This window comes from Pogona vitticeps, chromosome 2 (assembly GCF_051106095.1).
Source record: "Pogona vitticeps strain Pit_001003342236 chromosome 2, PviZW2.1, whole genome shotgun sequence".
Classification (NCBI taxonomy): Eukaryota; Metazoa; Chordata; class Lepidosauria; order Squamata; family Agamidae; genus Pogona; species Pogona vitticeps.
Genome location: NC_135784.1, coordinates 273,306,866 through 273,328,368, shown reverse-complemented (window position 1 = coordinate 273,328,368; position 21,503 = coordinate 273,306,866). Strand labels below are relative to the sequence as shown.

At 40.3% G+C, this 21,503-nt stretch overlaps 1 protein-coding gene across 4 annotated transcripts in view; it reads left to right on the top strand.

Moving 5' to 3' along the window:
• The window catches only part of VCAN (versican), a 181,027-nt gene that overhangs the window by 7,607 nt on the left and 151,917 nt on the right, over positions 1 to 21,503 (top strand). For 3 of the 4 annotated variants that reach the window (XM_078386387.1, XM_020790238.3, XM_078386386.1), the window contains exon 2: positions 19,236 to 19,302. In XM_078386387.1, coding sequence (XP_078242513.1) covers positions 19,242 to 19,302 — 61 coding nt within the window. In that variant the 5' untranslated portion in view covers positions 19,236 to 19,241. Of the gene's footprint in view, positions 1 to 16; positions 127 to 19,235; positions 19,303 to 21,503 lie in introns of all 4 variants that reach the window. The other variant, XM_078386385.1, reaches the window with a different exon arrangement.

Here is a 21,503-nt window from a genome sequence, read left to right as displayed (position 1 = left end):
TCCTGTCTACCTACAGGTCCTATAACCAATTATACTGGAACACATTCCATAACACTCGCATCCTGTTTACTGGTTTCTGAGGGATTCCTTTCTACAGGACACATTGCTTTCTAGAGGACATACTTTGTAAGCACAGAGTTCTTAAATCTTATGCCTTTATACTGTGTCCTACTTGTGTCCTTCTCTGAACTGGATTTTGTGCCACTGTGCATAGCAAACACTTCCAGCAGAGATGGCAAAGTCACTTTCTGGATTAGAACTATCCTATGCTGGTGGCCATGCTGGCTGTTACATTAAAGGAGCTGCAGTCTAGAAAAACTTGCTTCTTGTCTCCTTTGTTGTTGTTTAGTCATTAAGTCGTGTCTGACTCTTTGTGACCCCATGGACCAGAGCACGCCAGGCCCTCCTGTCTTCCACTGCCTCCAGGAGTTGGGTCAAATTCATGTTGGTAGTTTCGGTAATGCTGTCCAACAATCTTGTCCTCTGTCATCCCCTTCTCCTCTTCACACTTTCTCAACATCAGGTTTTTTTCCCCAGGGAGTCAGTAGTAGGCTGGAGTCTTCTCTTCTCATGAGATGGCCAAAGTATTGGAGCCTCAGCTTCAGGATCTGTCCTTCCAGTGAGCACTTGGGGTTGATTTCCCATAGCCCATAGCTTCTCTGAATTACTCAAGCCCCTTCACCACAACAAGGTAGCAATCCATGAAGGGATCTTGTCTCCTTAGAGGAGATTAACTCCCAGAGGATGCTGTGATAGCCTAGGCTTCATATAAATGGTTCAGAAATGTCATTTTTGATTGTGCTAATTATCTCCTTGCCATAGAGTACTTCAGTCCAAGCCAATCTCTTCCCACATAAGGAAAGAAAGTGAAATGCTAGCATATTATTTTCCCATTAAATAAAAAAAGGATCAACCGGTTTCTCCAAAGCTGATACAGTATACATCCCAGCTAACATCAAGAGTATATGGATATGCAACTTTGCTTGCTGAGATTTGGGTGGACAAGAGTGGACTCAAAATGGCCTTCCCTGTGATTTCTTGTAAAGGTAGGGCCTCTTTCCTCCCCTCAGAATTTCCCATGTGGACTGTGACTCCATAAATAGATAAGACTCAATAATCAGTACTGATTCATCATCATGCTTTAAAAATCCTCTGCAAACATCACAGGAGGCCAATAAGCTCCCTGAAATAGGCAAGACTGCAAGTGCAAATATGTCCCGGGTCAAGATGGGTGCATTGACCCGGATAATCTTCTCAGTGATGCCTTGCTAACATAGATGCCAGGCCAAGGATCTAAAGGGAACCTGCTCTTTCTTTGTGTCAACTGAACATCATGATAAATGAGTAGCATTAATTTAGTGGCTAGGGCAAGGGTAAAGTATTACATGGTTCTGCTGAGCTCATGGGACTCCAATTCCTATGAGCCCTTGACAGTAGAGCTAACTACGAGTCGCTGTGGAAACGGAAGTCTGTTAACATACAGAAGGCCTACTCTTGTACTAGCTCCTGGTGACTAGGGTAAAATTCCTGCACTGATCAGACTGTACCCGTTTGTGTGTGTGTGTAGAATGAATTAATCCTGTTTCCTGTGCTCAGCAGCATTTTGTAATATCTAGAGTCCTAATAATGCCAGTTCATTATTATAGTCCATCCAGAGCTATAGCTGCCAGAATAACTTAGTTAGCATGGTGGTTCCCCATGTTGGTTGAGGTTTTCTGGGAGGTGTAGTTTAAAAAAGTAACTTTCCTGTCTCTGGTTTCAGCTGATAGAATGAAAGAGCTTTCTCTCTCCTTGTACTATATATAGCAACCTTCCTGAGCGGCACAAGTGGAATGGCAGTCTAAAAGAGAGGCATTACAGGTACAGGAAAGGAATGGGTGTCTGCTGCTGGATATCTTAAATGTTATGGTTGTGTGGTGCTTCACACTGAGTTCAGGCCCTGAAGTGGTATGGGATTACTGCCATGTGGGACTCACTATACACACCACTTATCCCAGGTTCCCTCCAAATGTGCTGTGTTTCAGGGCTAGGTCACCCAGTGAGGAAAAGAGATGTTGCCAACAGGACTATCATGTGTTGCTGAGGTGAATGCTATTTGTATCTGGGAGGAATAGCAAGCTTGTAAAATATTATAGCCTAGCAAAGATAAAAAAAAGTTACTTCTTTGGATGATAATTCACAATGAGCATTCACTAACAGAACATACCAAGCCTCAGCTGAAAGGAAGGAAGGAAGGACAGCTTCTCTCTATTTTTGAAAACAATATGTTTGGGATTATTACTGTGTGACTGTAAATATATATTGATCTTTACACCTCATGAAGCGGTGGATAAAGAGCAGCTACTCTTCTTGAAAGTACCTCTTTTCTGTTTCTTTATCACATGGTGGTGTAAGGCTCTTGCCTTATACAGTATTTTTAATAAAGAAGGGAGGTATATTTATCAGGTCAGAGGTCATATTTGTATCAACTCACTCCTGACAATGAGAGCCAGTACAGTGTGGCAGTTAGAGCATGGGCATGAAGCCTGTGAAAGAAGTATTTGAGTACTGTACTCAGCTTGAAATCCTTCTTGAAATCCCACTGAGCCATAGTAAATTTCCTCAGTTTGCAGAAAGGTGCCTGTGTTAGTTTGTTTCCACATACATAACAAAAATAAAAGATAAAAGATTGAGCCTCGTGGCGCAGTGGTTAAAACGCTATACTGCAGCTAAAACTGTGCTCACCACCTGGGGTTCAAATCCCAGGTAGCCGGCTCAAGGTTGACTCAGCCTTCCATCCTTCCGAGGTCGGTAAAATGAGTACCCAGCTTGCTGGGGGGGCAATATGTAGCCTGTATAATTAAATTGTAAACCGCCCGGAGAGTGCTTGTAGCGCTATGGGGCGGTATATAAGTCCAATAAATAAATAAATAAATAAATAAATAAATAAATAAATAAATAAATAAATAAATAAATAAATAAATAAATAAATAGAAGGAAATGTGCTGTAGCATCTTAAAAAGCTTTTGTGGATCACAACTCACTTCCTCAGTGAAATATTTAGCTATAGGTTTATATATATTGAGAAGGGGGCAGTGTTTTAGGAAGTGGCTTGTAATCCACAACACTCAGACTGAAATCGTCTTTAAAGTATGATAATAAATCAATGTTTTTTTAAAAAATATTTCATTATAGCTATACCTCACTGGTGAGCTTCAGCCAGTCCTGTATGCGTATTTACACTTTTATTTATTTATTTATTTATTTATTTATTTATTTATTTATTTATTTATTTATTTATTTATTTATTTATTTATTTATTTATGTCATTGTTATTCTCTCTCTCTCTGCTCTAACCACTTCAGAGTGGGGGTAAACAGACACCGTTAAGGCCACTGGTGGGAAAAGTAGAGCATAAACATTATTAAATAATAAACAGCATTTCTGTTGTAGCATGCTGGTGTTGTTGCAGTGAGATTTTTGCATGGTACCAGCTAACTTGTCTTTCTTATTCATTTAAAGATACATACAGTACTTATTAAGAAGACACAGCCATTCATGTATGAGTATGCAGTGAAGACAATTTTTATCTTTGTGTGTGCTATGAATATTCAACAATCATTCAGCTGGCACTTGTAGACTGAGTTTGGACAGTGGTGTTGTACAAATACTACATTTTCTGTCTCCCTAGCTGTCAAAAGGATGCACATGGCTTTGTCAAAAATAGGAGATCAGACACTTCTGGGACTTAGGAGTACAGTATATTGCATAAACAGCCATCCATGGATGCTTCCAAGTGTGGATTATATACAAGTGTGTATTGAAAGTCCACAGTAGGTGATAAATGAAATCAAGCTTAATGACTCTAGCACACATAGGCTGCCACAGAGTAATAAGTTATGCAAACAGTAGGAAGTCTCCCTGGGGCTAATTTATTCCAGCCAGTATAGTCATTATCTGATCCTTTGTATTTCAACTGACAAGATGCTTGGGCTGTGAATGACAGAGGAGGGAAGGGGGTGTTAAATTAAATTGTCTTCAAATAGCAGTCTTTTGCATTTGATAAATTCAATTGTTATCTGCCAAGCATGGATACATTCATTTATTCATTTCTTAGATTTGTAGCACGTACTTGATAAAGGCTTTGTAAGTGATTGTTGGTAAAATGTTGTTTTACTTCTATGTCACATTTCAACCAAATCCTGATGAGGTTTGAGGCAAATTAAATAGCATTGAAAGAATTAAAACAGAAATGAATAAAAATATGACAAATAAAATAAAAGACAGCACAATCCTGTTAAAAGCCCCTCTCCCTTTGTGTATGTGTTATGTGCTGTCAAGTTGGAACCTACCTGTAGTGACCCTAATAGGGCTTTCAAGGTAAGAGAGATATTTAAGGTGTGGTTTTACTGGTTTCCCCCCCCCCCAGTGAATTTCCATGGTCAAGTGGGGATTTGAACCCTCTTCTCCAGAGTCCTAGTCCATCACTCTATCCACTACACCACAGTAGGGCACCCCCTTTCAAAAAAACATACAAGGCCAGTTTGATAAAGGCCTATCTTCAGAAGATATTTGCTGCCAGTGGAAAGTTGGTTGGGAAGGACAAGTTTAGCCCACCTCAACTAAGTTCCAGAATCCAAGAATTACTGTCACAAAACAAGGTAGTATAGCTCATTGGGATAGAGTACCCGGCTATGGAGGCAGGGACTGGGGATTTGAATCCACACTGCATCTCTTGAGAGAGGGGCCAGCCAAGAAGATGTGTAGCTTTTGAGATTGTGTGTCCTGTCACCTGTGTGGCCTTGGGCAAACTGCATCATTTGAGTACTTCTTACCTAGAAACTCCTTTGAAAAGTTACAATAAACCAGAATTAATTGACATCACTACTAATATTAACAGGAAGGTAAACAGGAAAATATTTTTGTAAAGAAATTTTTTATTGGTAACTATGCAGACTTCTCTTGTGCCCCTGAATTTACTTCAAGTGAATGTAGTTTTTCTTCTGGCCTTGAGTCACTAATTTGCTGGTCACAAACAAGAACAACCATCTTCATCTAATTCACTTATCCTGATAATGCATGGCAGCAAAACTCCACAGCTATATGAGTGCCAAGGAAACTCTTTCCAGCATATTTTCTGTTAGGAACAATATGTGACTCACCAAAGTAAATTTGACTGACACATCTATTGTGACCAGCTAAGAACCTGACAACACCCTTTCTTTTGCAGTTCCAGTCAAGCACCAACACCATGAGGTTGATAATGGGTGGACAGACTGATTGAGTTTGGTATTAGGCATTATGAGTTAACAGCTGTACGGGTCTATTCTATTCTGATATTTTTATACTATCAGAGTATCACCTTTTTCATGTGAGACAAACCATGAATTTTCCACAATAATTTCCATAGTATTTCCACATGGAACTGAGTAGACTGCAGATGGACAATGTTGCCCTGCAAGAGATGAGATTGCCAGACTCGGGATCTGTCAAAGAAAAAAAAAAACCTTCTCATTCTTCTGGCAGGGAAAACCATTGAATGAGACCAGGGAACATGGTGTTGGCTTTGCGGTCAGAAATACTCTGCTGAGATCCATTGTTCCACCTACTGTGGGGAGTGAAAGAATCCTGTCTCTGCAGCTCCACTCATCAGTGGGACCGGTCACCCTCATTAGTGCATATGCACCAGCACTGTCATCCACAACAGAAGTCAAAGACAAATTCTATGATGATCTGGCAGCTACTATCAAAAAAATCTCCGAGTACCACTCTTTATTCTCGGAGACTTTAATACCAGAGTTGGTGCTGATCACAGTTCTTGGCCCACTTGTCTAGGCTGTTTTGGCATTGGGAAGATAAACGAAAATGGCCAACGCTTGCTGGAGTTTTGCTGTTATTATGGTCTTTGTGTCAGCAATACGTTCTTTAATACGAAGCTTCAATACAGAGTTTCCTGGAGACATCCAAGATCCAAGCATTGGTATCAGCTCGATTTGATCCTCACTAGACATTCTAACCTTCCTAGTATTGTGATCACATGCAGTTACCAGAGTGCTGATTGCGATACTGATCATTCCCTGGTGTGTAGTAGAGTAAAACTGCAAGCAAAGAGATTGTTTCATATGAGAAAAGAAGGAAAACCATGTATTGACATTAGCAAGACTTGCGATCAAAGAAAAGTGGAGGAATTTGCCCAAGCACTTGAGAAAACCCTTTCAGGCCTGGCTGATGCAAATGCACCTGAATGATGTTCAAGAACGCTGTTTATAATACTGCCTTGTCCACATTTGGCAAGAAAACCAAAAAGATGGCAGACTGGTTCGAAGCCCATTCGGAGGAGTTGATGCCAGCCATCGAGGATAAGAGGAGAGCTCTAGCAGCTTACAAAGCCTGTCCTAGTGAGTACAACTTGTAGGCCCTTGACTTGCTCATAGCAAAGTCCAACAGGCTGCCAGGAGATGTTCCAATGATTATTGGCTTCAGCTCTGCTCTCCGATACAGATAGCAGCAGACACAGGTAACATCAAGGGAACGTATGATGGTATCAAGCAGGCCTTAGGTCCAATACAGAAGAAATCTGCTCCCTTGAAGTCTGCTGCAGGTGTGATCATCCAGGACTGAGCACAGCAGATGGAACGCTGGGTGCAGCACAACTCTGACCTGCATTCCAGAGAGAATGTAGTAACCAAAGAGACACTAAATAACATTGAGTGGCTGCCTGTCATGGAAGAGTTGGATAGCAAACCAAGCTTAGCAGAAATAAAAGTGGCCTTGGATTCCCTCACCTCCGGCAAGGCACCTGGGAAGGATAACATCCCTGCTGAAGTGCTGTAAAGCAGTGGTCCCCAACCTCAGGCCTCCAGATGTTCTTGGACTACAACTCCCAGAAGCCTTCACCACCACCTCTGCTTGCCAGGATTTCTGGGAGTTGAAGTCCAAGAACATCTGGAGGCCCAAGGTTGGGGACCACTGCTGTAAAGAGATCATCACCACCAAGCTGTAAGAAATCTTTTGTGTTTGCTTGAGGAAAGGTGGAGTACCACAGGACATGAAGGATGCAAATGTTGTCACATTGTATAAGAACAAAGGAGACAGGGGCAACTGCAATAACTACCCTGGCATCTCTCTTCTCAGCATTGTAGGGAAGCTGCTTGTCCGTATTGTGCTGAAAAGACTCCAGGTGCTTGCAGACAGGGTCTATCCAGAATCACAGTGTGGATTTCGAGCTAATCGATCCACCACTGACATGGTATTCTCCCTCCGATAGTTGCAGGAGAAATGTAGGGAACAACAACAGCCACTCTTTGTGGCCTTCATGGATCTCACAAAGGCCTTTGATTTTGTTTGCAGGGATGGCCTTTTTAAAATCCTTCCCAAGATTGGATGTCCACCTCAACTCCTTAACATCACCAGGTCCTTTCATGAGGATATGAAGGGCACTGTAGTTTTTGATGGCTCAACATCAGATCCCTTTGACATCTGAAGCAGAGTGAAACAGGGCTGTGTCCTTGCACCGACCCTGTTTGAGATCTTTTTTGCTATTATGCTGAAGCATGCCTTTGGAACTGCAACAGAAGGTGCCTATCTCTGGACTAGATCAGATGGAAAGCTCTTTAATCTCTCTAGATTGAGAGCGAAGACCAAAGTCCAGCTGAAATGCATGCGGGACTTCCTCTTTACTGATGATGCAGCCATTGTTGCCCACTCTGCTGAAGACCTCCAATAACTCATGAATCGCTTTAGCAGGGCCTGCCAAGACTTTGGATTAACAATCACCCTGAAGAAAACACAAGTCATGGGCCAGGGTGTGGACTCACCTCTCTCTATTACCATCTCCACACAAGAATTGGAGGTTGTTCATGACTTTGTGTACCTTGGCTCAACGATCTCGGACACTCTCCCTAGATGTCGTGCTGGATAAATGCATTGGCAAAGCAGCTATCACATTCTCTAGACTCACAAAGAGAGTATGGCTTAATAAGAAGCTGAAGGCATATACCAAGATCCAGGTCTATAGAGCTTGTGTCCTGAGCACACTCCTGTACTGCAGTGAGTCCTGGACCCTTCATACATGGCAGGAGAGGAAGCTAAACACGTTCCATATGCAGTGTCTCTGATACATTTTTGGTATCATCTGGCAGGACAAAGTTCCAAATAGAGTAGTCCTAGAACGAGCTGGAATTTTTAGCATGTATATATTACTGAAACAGTGATATCTACATTGGATTGGGCATGTCATGAGAATGGCTGATGGTCGGATTCCAAAGCATCTCCTGTATGGACAATTAGTGCAGGGAAATCGCCCCAGAGGGAGACCACAGCTGTAATACAAGGATATCTGCAAGCGGGATCTGAAAGCCTTAGGAATGGACCTCAACAGATGGGAAACCTTGACATCTGAGTGTTCAACATGGAGACAAGCGGTGCAGCATGACCTCTCCCAATTTGAAGAGACCCTTGTCCAGCAGGCTGAGGCAAAGAGGCAGTCCCCAAACCAGCAAAATCAGCGAGCTGGATAGGGGACAGATTGTATTTAATTAATTAATTAATTAATTAATTAATTAATTAATTAATTAATTAATTAATTCAATTTTTACCCTGCCCCTCTAGACCACTGGTTCTTAACCTTTGTTACTCAGATGTTTTTGGACTACAACTCCCAGAAGCCTTCACCATCAGCTCTGCTGGCTGGGGTTTCTGGGAGTTGCAGTTCAAAAACACCTGAGTAACAAAGGTTAAGAACCACTGATCTAGATAATGTCTACTCGGGGTGGCTTACATAGGTTAAAAACACAACAAGAGAACATATAATACCATTATTACAATTAATTTAAAATTTATAAAATTTGTCTTCTATATGGAAGGGATTGTCACTCTCGAATTGGCCTCCTCAGCCACACTAGACACTGTTCCAAGTCCTCCATACAGAGCACTTTACCATAGTTTCTTGAGACTAAAGGATGCCTAACTAATTTCCATAATATAGAAATTGGAAGTAGTATTTGGTGTGAAGAGGAAAAAGCAAGGAATAAAATGTTGGCAGTCAGTATGTAGAAAACTGCAAGTGATAATGAGATAATCAAGAGACAGTGATTTATTGAATGTAGCCTAATTTAACCAACTGTGAGCAACAGAGCAATTAATCAACTGGCAGTAACATGGTGAAACTGGCAAAGTTAATTAAATAGAGGATGGAATATTTAAGCAATGTGATTTATGGTGAAGCTAATCAGTGTTAAGCAATTAACAGGCCATCAGATTGCTTAATAAAGAGTACAGATAGTTTATGATTAAATAATGAGAAAATGTATATAGAATGCATGATGAGATGGTTTGCCTCATGGCAAATTTATTGGAAAGGGTCAAGTTTTACTTCCTTAGGATCTCGTCCCACTGATGCACGACTCCTTGAAAAGAGTTTTCCAGCTTCAAGCCAGTGTGGTATAGTGGACAGAGTGTCAGATTAGGACTCAGAAGACCTGGGTTCAAATCCAATCTCAGACCTAAAAACTCATGAAGGCCAACGGTAAGACCAATAGTTACATTTCTCACATACCTTAGAAATGCCGCTAGAGTCACCATACATCAGAACTGACTTGATGGCACACAACAACAGCAACAGCTTCCCTGAAGGAACATAAAAAGTCAGAATGCTACAGCTGTGAGACTGGTGCTGCAATCCTGAGTAGACTTGCTAGGGAGCAAGTCTTAAGTAAATCTTGGAGCTGAGCAAATATGTTTGCAGTCATAGTGTACAAGAGTTATGGAGTATTAAGCATCAAAAACAACTACAGATAATGGGAAGCGAAAACATCTTGATATGGGTAAATATGGATACTATAATTAAAATATCTGCAGAAATATCAAAGGGCAGGCATGCTGCTACAGCCTTCTCTTTCCATTAACGCAGGAAGTTGCCATTCAACTTGCAGTTGTCACGTTTTCTGATGAACTTTGTTCAGTTCACATAAAACACTTGGGGGTAAGATTTACTCAATTAAATCAGAAGAAACAACATCTGTTTGCCTATTTTGGAGAGAATCAGATTAGAATCTCTACTGTTTCCAAATAAGACTTGTCTAATTTAAAGGAGTTTCCCCAGGGCTGTTTCATAGCAGCAACAGCAGATGGACAGGAAAAGGCACACCTCTGATTGACACTGTTACCCAGAAGGTAAGGGGTTATTAAATTCATGTTCACAGTAAGAAGACTTGGAAAATGGAAGAAGTAGCATGCTGGCACAACATTTTCCCTGCAAGACGTAATCAGATACCTCATAAAGACAAAGGTCCAGGGAAGTCACTGTTCCTATGGATCACATTGCTTTCCATTTTCCATTAAGGCTGGAGGTTTCACTGCTCAGATTTGTGTCCCTCTAAGTATCTTCTCAAAGCTGCTTGGCTCTGATTTTTGTGTGTGCGTGTGCAGAATGATTTGATACAGAAGTTGGAGTGTGCCGGTCTGTTATATCAGGGCTACAAAGATAATCAACTGTTCATTCACCTGCTGGAAGCTGTTAACTGTTCTGGTCTTCAGATGAGAAGAATGCTCTCATAATGTGTGAATGGTGGCACAACTGCATCAGTATTCCAGCATGAGATTCATGAAAGTCAAATGGATGACAGCTTAGAAAAGGTCATGCTGGCTGGAAGAATAATCAATCATTTGATTATTTGTTTTGGTTATTATGGTTTTATGTTGTTGCTGAATTGATAAACCACCCAGAGTGGCCTGGGTAGCTAGATGGGCAGCATAAAAATCAAGCAAATAAATAAGATTCCTGGAAGCTGTAGTAAAATAACATTTGCATTGATTGAAAAAGCCTTCTGTCCTGTATAGACACAATAAAATAAAATAAAATGAATAATTTTAAAAATGATGGTGTGAGGCATGGATGCTTCCTGCAAAACATGGCAAAATTGCCCCCCACACCTACTAGAAGGGGCATTCTGAGCAGCTCTTAACAACAACAACAACAACAACAACAACAACAACAACAACAACAACAACAACAAAAATAAGGTGTATGGAGGCCTGGCATGCCCAGGGGTTCTGGAAAAGGCCGAAAATGGGCTCCTGTGGATTGCATGCAGCCCATGAGCCACCCTTTGCCCATCTTTGCTTTAAAGGACCCAGAATGCATTGGAAAAATAAATATATTTTTTCTTTCTTGGTGTGTATTCTTGGCATTGCGCTTCAAGCCGGTCTGTTGGAGGGCCCACATAGTATATTGAAGAGGTGATGGGGTATATAAACACAGCACTTTCTAGCTTGTCATCTCAACTCAAATTGACTTACTTGAAGTCTAAAAATAAGTGGGTCCACCACAGCCTCTTTATTTCAACAAGGACAGAGAACTCAGGAGTCTTATTTTTATACATTTTCATTTTGACCATGCTGAAATTGGTCTATACTCACACAAGATTTATATAAATGGACCCTTAATGGTTAAAATTTATTAAGCCATATTGAATGTTTAAGGCTTTCTTGGTATATCCTCCTCAATGAATCAGAGAGCATCTGTGTCAATATAACTGTTTTTAAAAAAATGACAGCAAAAAAGTATACACCCTGGAGCCTTTTCACTTCAGTGGAAGTGATGCTGATTTTGCTTAAGGCTTAGGCTTCCTTTGTGTTGTAATATGTAAAACAGTAATGCAGTCTATGGAAAAGTTGGGGCTTCCATATGGGCAAGTTCCTTACCAGCAGGAGGAAGTGTCTGTCATTTGGACTGCATGCATCAAGGTTCCTGGATAAAAGGTAGAGTTAAACTGAGTGTGTTTCTTTGCTCAACATATGGCTGTATTGCAGTAGAAAATGAATTCAGTGGGTGCTCCTGAAATGGATAAAGAGTCTTCAGGTTTAAGTGGTTGATTCAGTGGGTCCTTGTTTTAGCACAGTTTGGGCACTGGGGTTTCCAGCTAGGGTTGTGTATCAAGGAACTCTTTTAGGGTAGCTGCTACAGAGGGGTTTTCAGTTTTAATGGTAACCCATTGGTTTGGTAAAAAAAAAGAAAAATATTATCCAGACATAGGGGTTACCATAAACCCTCTGTGCTCTGTTGAGTCAAAGACTGAAACGGGGAAGGTGGATGAAAGTAACACTGGCAAACCACATGGGATAATGAGCTACACTGTGCATTTTAGGATCACTTTGACTCTTTGCCTTGGTGTGAATATGGGCATGGTCCTCTTTGATTCCTTCTCAAAAGAGCAATTCAGGAATCATATTCTTCTTTTATACCACCTGGAATTTCTTATCGCCCTCTTTATCCGGTTTCTCTTCTGCTGTCCATCAGTATGACTAGTACATTTATTCAAGAGGAAATAAATGAACAGTTTATTTATGTTGAAAAGAGAAAGGCGAAAGAATCCTGCCTGACCCATTTCTGCATTTTACCTGCATTCTCTTTCCCTCCTCTTCATCTTCTTCCCTGCTGTAGTTCTGTGACTGCAAGGGCACTGTAGGTTGGATGCCTGCAGAAACAAGTCTGTGGACTTTGACGGTTGAATCAATGACTTTTGCAGGAGGAAAAGGGAAGGAAGTTTTATTTTTAAGGGAAAGAAGATACTTCTTGTCCACGGATGCCAATTCAGCATCTTACTTTGTTTCTTCCTTCCTTTTCCTGCTTGTAATCAGTGTGTCATTTTTATTTCTACATTTTTAACCCCACAAGTGTTGAATTTAACATGAGGGATTCATGAGGGGTGCTACTCAGCCCAAGGAGTGCCTCTGGGATCTTTGCTCCACCCTGTGGTTACCCCAAAAATGCTCAAATACACTTTGATTCAGTCTATATTTATGCATTTGTCCGAAGATAATGGATATGACTAATGAACACCATTGATCCTGGAGGCCTCTGGGAATAGAAATACAAATTTTTCCTCCACACACCCCCTTTTTTGATAGAGGCATCTCCAGTAGCTTAGATGATGTAAAAATATCCTGAGGGCTATGCTTTGACCACTGTTGCCTTGAAGGAAGGATATTCTGAAAAGAAAATCATGCAGCCTTACATCTCCCATTTTAAAAAGAAACATTTTTCATGGTTTCAGAAATAACCGTGTTCTATGAGTCTGATGTCAGTTGCTGGAGAATTATCGACTTTCACAAATGAGCGCCATAGAAATAGGATCTGGTCAGTACCCTTTTTTGAGGACAAACAGGGGTAGTGCCTAAAGCAACAAGGTTGTTACTTCACCAAAGTGAGTGGAGATAGCAGCTGGGTGGATAGACTGTGAAAATGACTAATAAATCACTCTTTAAAATTTTAGAAGTCTTCCAATCAATGAAAAAACCACAATTTTAAAAAAATTCTCCAGGTGACATATAAATACTTATTTTTTTTTTAAAAAAAAACTGTACATTAAATAATAATGAGAACTGCACATGACAAACACTATCTTCAAAGAGGCATAACCATGACTCATTTTCTATCATAAATGTGAGAATGTCACTTCTGCAAGAGTATATGCAAGCACTGTCTATGACTAAAATTTGCAGGGATAGCCTACAAGAAAATGTTTGCTACAACCTTCGCAAGCAGAGTGAGAAAACACATCAAAACAAAACAAATACCTCTTGTTCTAGGACTATTATTTTGTTCATATTGTAGTGCACAAAATTTAATGAGAGATTAACAGATTAATGGGCAAAACATGTAAGATTAACCATGAAAGATGTTTTTAAATAGAGAATAACCCCGGTCACCAAAAATGACAAAAAATCACCATGGTTTTGTGATTCTTCACAATCACAAAACCATGTAAGCATACTTTTCCCCCTTCGCTGAGGGGAAAATACGCTGAGACTTACCTCACAGGGGCTGTTATAAATTTAAAGTGAGGGTTGGGGGAAAGAGCACCACCCTTGAGCTGACTGGATGAAATGTAGGATAGAAATCAAATAAATAAATAATTTTTAAAAACTGATTTAAATCTCAAATGTTCACCTTCAGAATTCTTGTTTCGTGGTGGACCTTTCACAATAAATATATAAACTTTAATTTATATGCAATAATATCAATAGAGCACATAATGATCTGAATGTAATTTATCTGCCTACAAGAGATTTCTACAACTTGCCTTGTCTGTTTTCCACATGGTAGAAAAAAAAGAGTTAAACTGTAAATGTGGCTGCCATAAAATGCCTGGAGATCAGTGATGAAATTCCACTGGATTGAATCATGCTGCTGGAAACATCAGTGCACCAAAACTCTAGGCTCGTTTCCATAGGCAATGTGACACAATTACAATTTTCCAAGGTGATCATGCCAGAAATCATTAATCTGAAATCACATAAGAGTACTTTTGGAATAATTCGAATGTGCAATACATCTCAGACTCTCTATTCTGATGCAGTTTGGCAAATACCCATGCAGACTTCCTTTATGCTAAATATTCCATGTTCTGTGTAACAAATCTATGATAATGCAAGGAATAACTATGAATAATGATAAGAAGTTGTCTGCATTTCTGTTTGCTTTTGCCATAGCTCAGAGGCCGTGCAATCTAGACACCCAAAACTTGGCACTTGTAATAAGAGAACCCTGTGGATATGTATCTAAGGTTGCAGTCTATAAATGGATTAATTATTTAAAATTGCTGAAGTATGCTTGACCACTAGGTGGTTGGTCACTAGGTGGCAGACACCAATCTTCTCAAGGCTAAGGGTCTCCTATGGAGCAGGAAGCCTTGCACTTTAATTTAAACATTTGCACATGGTTTCTGGTAGGCTAGAACAAACCTATTTAAGCCTTCACTTCTGGTCTACTTGAGCCACTTAACTTCTGCTGGAATAGCAAGGGTTCCATTGCTGAGTAACACAGTTTAACAATGCTTTTTATGTGCTGCCAATTGATAAGTTTATCTGTTTACCTAGAGTGAATGAGAATATGAATTTTTCCACGTTGATGCACCTGATTTCTGAGGTTAGGGTAGTGAGGAGAGGGAAAGCTCAAAAGAACTGTGGCTGGAGAGGGACAGAAAAAAACAGAGGCGAAAATTACAGAAAGTACAGTTGTCTTACCTTGCCCAGTTTGGGTATTTTTAATTGAATTCTAGCCCTACTACCTAGTGTCTATTTAGGTGGTTAGGATTCCCAGCTTTAATTTTTAATAGGTTCAATTATATTGGTTCCATATGTCTTTAATTGTCACAGCTCCCTCCCAAGAAATCCTGGAATATATTGTTAGGTGAGATATAGAGATGGGCCTGAACCACCAGTTTGGCGATTCATGCCACTTCATTTTTTTGTCTGAACAGGTGTTTGGCACTTCCTGGCCCCACCTCCTCTGGGAGGAGACTACTTAGAGGCAGCGCCTGGAGGAGGCGGAGCAGGGAAGCCAGGATGCTGCCTGTGAGTGGACGCCTGCGAAAACAGGCGGGGCTGGAAAGTGCTCAACAGCTGTTCGGCCAAAATCCAAACTGGTCTGAACCACCAAACAGATGGTTTGTGCCCATCTCTAGTGGAAAGACATCTGCACATGTTCTGTGGTAACTGACAGGTCCTTTTTTTAAAATTAGTCCAAAAAATAAACCTTTCTCCAACTTTTTGTTTTGTTTTTGAACACAAATAGCAGTTTTCATAGATTAGTTCAGTAATCCTAATAGCAATACTAAACTTGAGTTAAGTCAGTGTTTGGAAACAGAATGTGGGCCTGAAATTAAGCAAGGTCACACCTAGATAATTTTAGAGACCTATGTCTGATTCCAAACTTTGTGGAATCTCCATTCCATTCCTGGAACGGAATATCCTGGCTGGATATTCTGCAACTTTTAAAAGACACGTATCTATACATTACAAATGCAGAAACAGGTGATACCTTTATTGGACAATTAAGAAAATAAAACAAAAAAACAAAAAAATAAAGAGAGCTTTCAATGATAATGTACAGTATCTTCCTCTCATGGTTCGCTCCAAAATTATATGTTTACATTGAAGTCCCTAAAGGTTCATGGCCACTGTTGGGGGCCAGCTTCTTAGATGAAAATAGTTGTAGTCTGCAGTCCGCAAGACACTTGTGGGGGGAGGGTATGGTTTCAGCCCCCTCTTTAGCCAGTGGTTTGGAATTTATGACCTATCTCTCCACAAAAGGTGGCTAGCATCCCATCTCCCCCTTCCTTTCCCCCTTCCCCCCTTCATTTGAAACTCAAAGAATTTCTGTTTGGCTAGGGAAAACAAGCAGGGTAACAGAAGCATGGCAAGCATCTCTCAGAATTGGGATTAAAAATTTAGTTAAACCATCAGGAACAGCCACTTTTGGTCAAATTAAAGCCAAATCAACAGTTTTACCTGGTGGGTGCTTTCCCCAATATTCAGTACTGCTAGTCTGGTTTCAAGAGTCCACGATGTTTAGGAACTCAAGTTGGTCTTAAGTTGATGCCCTGACCAGCCATTCTACGGTATCTTAAAAAGTTCAGAAAAAATGAAAACAAGGCCCTGTTTTGAGGACCAAATGGCCTTGTTTTATTTTTTTCTGAACTTTGTAAGTTGTGTGGGTGGGGTGGGCAGTGGGGTTAAAGAAAAAAGGGCCATGGCTATGCACAAATCCTTTTGGGATGAGGGTTGTGTACCTCTTAATTACATGCAAAGAGAGACCAGTGCAAAATAAGTGTCGGAGGAAAGAGAGAGAGAAAGAGTGAGGGTAAAGGTGCAGCTCATAAACTTTTAACACAGGCAAAATGAGATACATTAGCAATATATGGACTCAAAGTATTGATTTGAAAGAAGCAAATGAATTGCAGTCTTACATGGGAATAAGACCCACTGAATGCGGGCTTCAGTCAGACTTACCTGTGACTAAGCACCATTGAATTGAGTGAGGTGTATTCTGAGTAGTGGGGCTTACATCTAATAAGTGGTTACTTCCAAATAATCAGGTATATGCCCACACAGCATGACTGAATTAACTGTTGTATAAAGATATGTATCATATTCCATCAGCTTTTGTAAACCAAGATTTTTTATCTCTTGAAACAAAAGTATTATTATTCAGTTTTTTAAAATGGAGATGGATTATGACCTATTATTATTTGCTATTTAGGGATCAGTAACTCATATTTCTAGCTTTTAAAAATCTGTTAATCCTCCTTTTGTCATTAATTAGGAATCATTTCAAACTGCTAACACAGTCAAAACTTTTGCACAGTGTACATTCTTTTGAGAGCATCCTTTTCATGTCATGTACACCAACAATGGATGCAATGCAGGTATATTGCACATATTTATGTTGGTTAATAAGATCCATTGAAGGAATAACTATGGGTTAGAATGGTAGCCATTATCTTAAAATATTCAATGGTTATGGAAATTACTTCTCATTACTGTCTGATATTTAAGCAATTACAAAAATATTTGGCAAGTTCATATTAAGAAAACACTAATATTTTTAACTTTCTTGTACCGTTTACATTTTTAATGATATTCCTATAAAAGGAGTAATGATCTAAAGAATTATATTTTATAATCTTTGTCAGAATCTCTGCTGATAAGTCAATCTGGTACCAAGTCACTGTTTTTACTATATGCATTTTCTCTTGCATTTGCTGTTTCCTAACAAACTAGTTTGCTTGGCAACAGTGATAATGATGTAGGTAAATTGGAGAATTGTTACAGTGACATTTTAAGATGAGGACCTGGTACAACTTGCATGATAAACTCTAGAATATAATTAAGAACATGATCTGACAGAAGATCCACTGGTAAGAACTGCTAGTCATTGGGGTAGGGATAAAATGGGTATGGAAAAACAGAATTAGAATCTCAGCCACAGGCTAATGAGTCAGACTAGATTAGGAGTGGAGTGCGACAGCTCTGAGTTGCTAAAGAGAGATTGGAGCCAACTCTCCTCAGTCAGTTATCTCTTCTGATATTTTAAACTACAGATTCAATAATTTTTGTCCATTGACCATGAGGTCTGGGGATTATGAGAATTGTAATCTAGAGGATAATACATTGCTTGTCTTTGGTTGACGCAGGGTGAGAAAGGTCTGATAATTTAAGTCTCTAGCTCACACTATAGTTTACACCAAGTCTGCAAATGGGTGAAAACAGTCATTTAAAAAGCCAAATGGGAAGTGCCAACTTTTAGAGTTTGGGGAGGCAGGGAAGGATTCGGGAATCCCTCTCTCCCCACCCAGGAGAAGAAAACAGCTACAGTATTTATATCGGCTTTAAATACACACACCCAGAATTGGCTTTTTTTTGCCCATTTTGTTAAACTTGGGCAGGTGATCTGAGGTGGCTCAGGGGCCACCAAAATGCTGCCATCAGTCACATGTGCCCTGCAGGCAACACTATGCCCACACCTTGGTTAAGGGGTCCTACTGATGTTACCTTGCTATTTGTTGGATTTCTGTCCTTGCAGTGGTTCCCAACCTTGGGTAACCCATGTGTTCTTGGACTGCAATTCTCAGAAGCCTTTGCCACTAGCTGTACTGGCCAGGGGTTTTGGGAATTGTAGTTCAAGAACATCTGGGGACCCAAGGTTGGGAACCACTGCTCCAGGATAAGTCAGGCAGTCCAGGTTTCAACCTCTGGGAGATGTGGTGGTTTTGATCTACTCCCCCAATGAAAGATACACACAGTGCGATCTTAAAAAAAACAGTCCCAATTTGTTCAGTTATGCTGACATCCAGTGAGAGTGCATGCAATATTTCACACTTAAATTTGCTGGTATCCTGAGTTGTAATGGATTAATTACTCTATGAATTAATTAGTATTTGCATATGATTAAAACATTGGTTGTGAATCCAGTATCATAGATTACTTGTAAATGATGGCAGAAACGAAACTTAACAGAAAAGAGGCATTCATCCCATGGGAAAGAAAAGGAGAGAAAACAGTTTTAAGTTGGTGCTTGTTGCCTGCAGAGTATGAGTCCATGTGGTACCGTATACATAAAAAGACATGCCCTGATTTAATGAAGGTATCTTTCTGGTTGATCAAAATCTTTGTAAATTGGTTGCTTGCCCTGATGAACAGATTCAGTATCTGATGCCTACTCTGAAGTTATGTTTGATAACAAATGGGTCTCTGTTAAAGAACACAATCAGGGAATCTATTTGCCAAACCCATTAACCAACCGCATATCATCAATTTTTGGATAGTGACATCTTGCCAACAGAGCTAGAATTAAGTCAGCAAAATACCCTGTAATTTTATAAATTTGTATAATTACCAGAAAAAGCATTTACTTAAATATTCCTGTAAAACCAAGATGAAGTGCATTTATGTTGTGTTTTCATTCTTTCTAGGTCAAGATGTTAAAAAATATCTTATGGATGTGTTGGACCTTAGCCATAACATACGCCTTCCACAAAGGTAAGCACATTGTGCCTGGGAATATAAGCTGAAACTCTCTTCAGAAAAGATCTGGAGAAATTGTTTTGTTGATTTTTGGCAGAGGATCCATGCTATTTGCTCTGAGAGCCACTGTTCGAGAGCTGTAATTTTAATTTGCGAAACCATACATTTAATTTGCGGTTCCTTCGTTTTGAGTTGAATTGCATATATAAGTGTGGTTTCTTTGGGTTCCTGTGTGTCTTTAATGGCTTCCTGACAAGGAAAAATGTATGAAACAGCATTATCCATGAACAATGAGAGGAAAGAATAGTGCCTTTTAAACATCTCAGCTGGTAAAGATACAGGAGTGTTTGTTAGCACAGGAGACAGCAATATCCTTCTAAGATTGCACTGACTCTCAGGAGAAGTCAACTAATGAGAGTTCTTTGTGTCACTGCTAGTTCAAGTTCCCAGTGGGAAAGGAGAGGCCCTCCTTTTTCAGAATGGCTCACTGGCAGAGTGTACACAGAAGGCCCCAGGTTCAAACTACATCAGGCACCTGTTTGAAACTCTTGAGAGTCATTGCCAGTGCCATATTTTTCCGTGTATAAAATGACACTTTTGCCTAAAATAATTGAAGGAAAAATTGAAGGTTGTTTTAAACTTGGAAGTAAGGGGGGATCAAAGTGTTTTGATCCCTGTTTCTCTCTCCACGTTTTGCAAAGAAAAAGGAGGGGGAAAGCGATTTCTGCTTTCCTCCTACACTGTCATTGCAAAAAGCAGCTTCCCCCCTCCACGTTTTGCAAAGAAAATGCAGCGAGGAAGCGATTTCCACTTTCTCCTGACATTTTTGTTGCAAAAAGCAGCTTTCTGTCTCCAGCTTTTGCAAATGCAGGGGAAAGCGATTTCCGCTTTCTCCCTACATTTTCATTGCAAAAAGCAGCTCCCCCCTTCATGGTTTGCAAAGAAAATGTAAGGGGAAAGCAGAAATTCTAATGGGGAATTATAGATGGCGAAAGCCACTGTTGGGGTTCCTGCACTGGAAGGCCCACTAATGGCTGGACCAGCCTTGGAGGGAATGGTCCTTGCTTGCCCCACCATAGACCTGTCTGATCCTCTTGCCTTATACATTTGCAGTGCATTCCTCCTACACTCATCTTAAGCATTCCAATACAGTGGGGTCTCTACTTAAGAACTTAATCTGTATTAGAAGGTGGTTCTCAAGTTGAAAAGTTCTTATGTTGAATCTGCATTTCCCATAGGAATGCATTGAAAACCATTTAATCCGTATCTGCTCTTTTCCGTCCATAGAAACTACAGTGGAACCTCTACTTAAGAACTTAATCCGTTTTGGAATGGTGTTCTTAAGTTGAAATGTTCTTAAGTTGAAGGAAAATTTCCCATAGGAATGGACTGAAAACCAATTAATCCGTTCTGGCTGTTTTTTTGTTATGTAGAGGTGCGTTCGTACATTAACCAAAGCTGGTTAATACGTACTCTACCACTATGGGGAGAATTTTTTTTTAACCTAAGATGACCCAAGGTTAAAAAAAGAGCAGGAAAGGTTTTTTTTTCCTTTTCTTATCTTGGATTTCTGTTCTCAAGTAGAAGCAAAATTTAGCAAATGGAGCTGTTCTTAAGTTGGATTGTTCTTAAGTAGGGACGTTCATAAGTAGAGACCCCACTGTAGTAGGTGGCGGGGGAAGGCAATATTCAGTACAATAGGACAGCAGCAGGGAGTCAGTTACAAGCCCCACTGCAGATGCCATAAGTTGTAGATAAGTGAACACTATACTGTACAGCAGTGGTCCCCAATCTTGGGCCTCCAGATGTTCTTGGACTACAACTCCCAGAAGCCTTCACCACCCCCTCTGCTGGCCAGGATTTCTGGGAGTTGAAGTCCAGTAACATCTGGAGGCCCAAGGTTGGGGACCACTGCTGTACAGTACAGTAATAGCATAGTCACTGGTTCCCTCTAGTGGCCAGTTCTGCTAATACAATTTGGAAACATGTGTTTCTTGGTTTTTTTCATTTAATATTTTCAGGCAGCAGATAAGTAAAAGTGCAGGTACTGATCCCATGGATATGGTGGTCCTACTGTACTACACACAGTGGCTGGAATCGTGTTGCTAATTTTCACTTGTATTAGGGAACCTAGGTTAAGTCTTGACAGCAAATTGCCACTCATTAATGAGGTGCTTGTTGCTTTCTTGGATGCATGAGCACTCTCGTGATGGCAT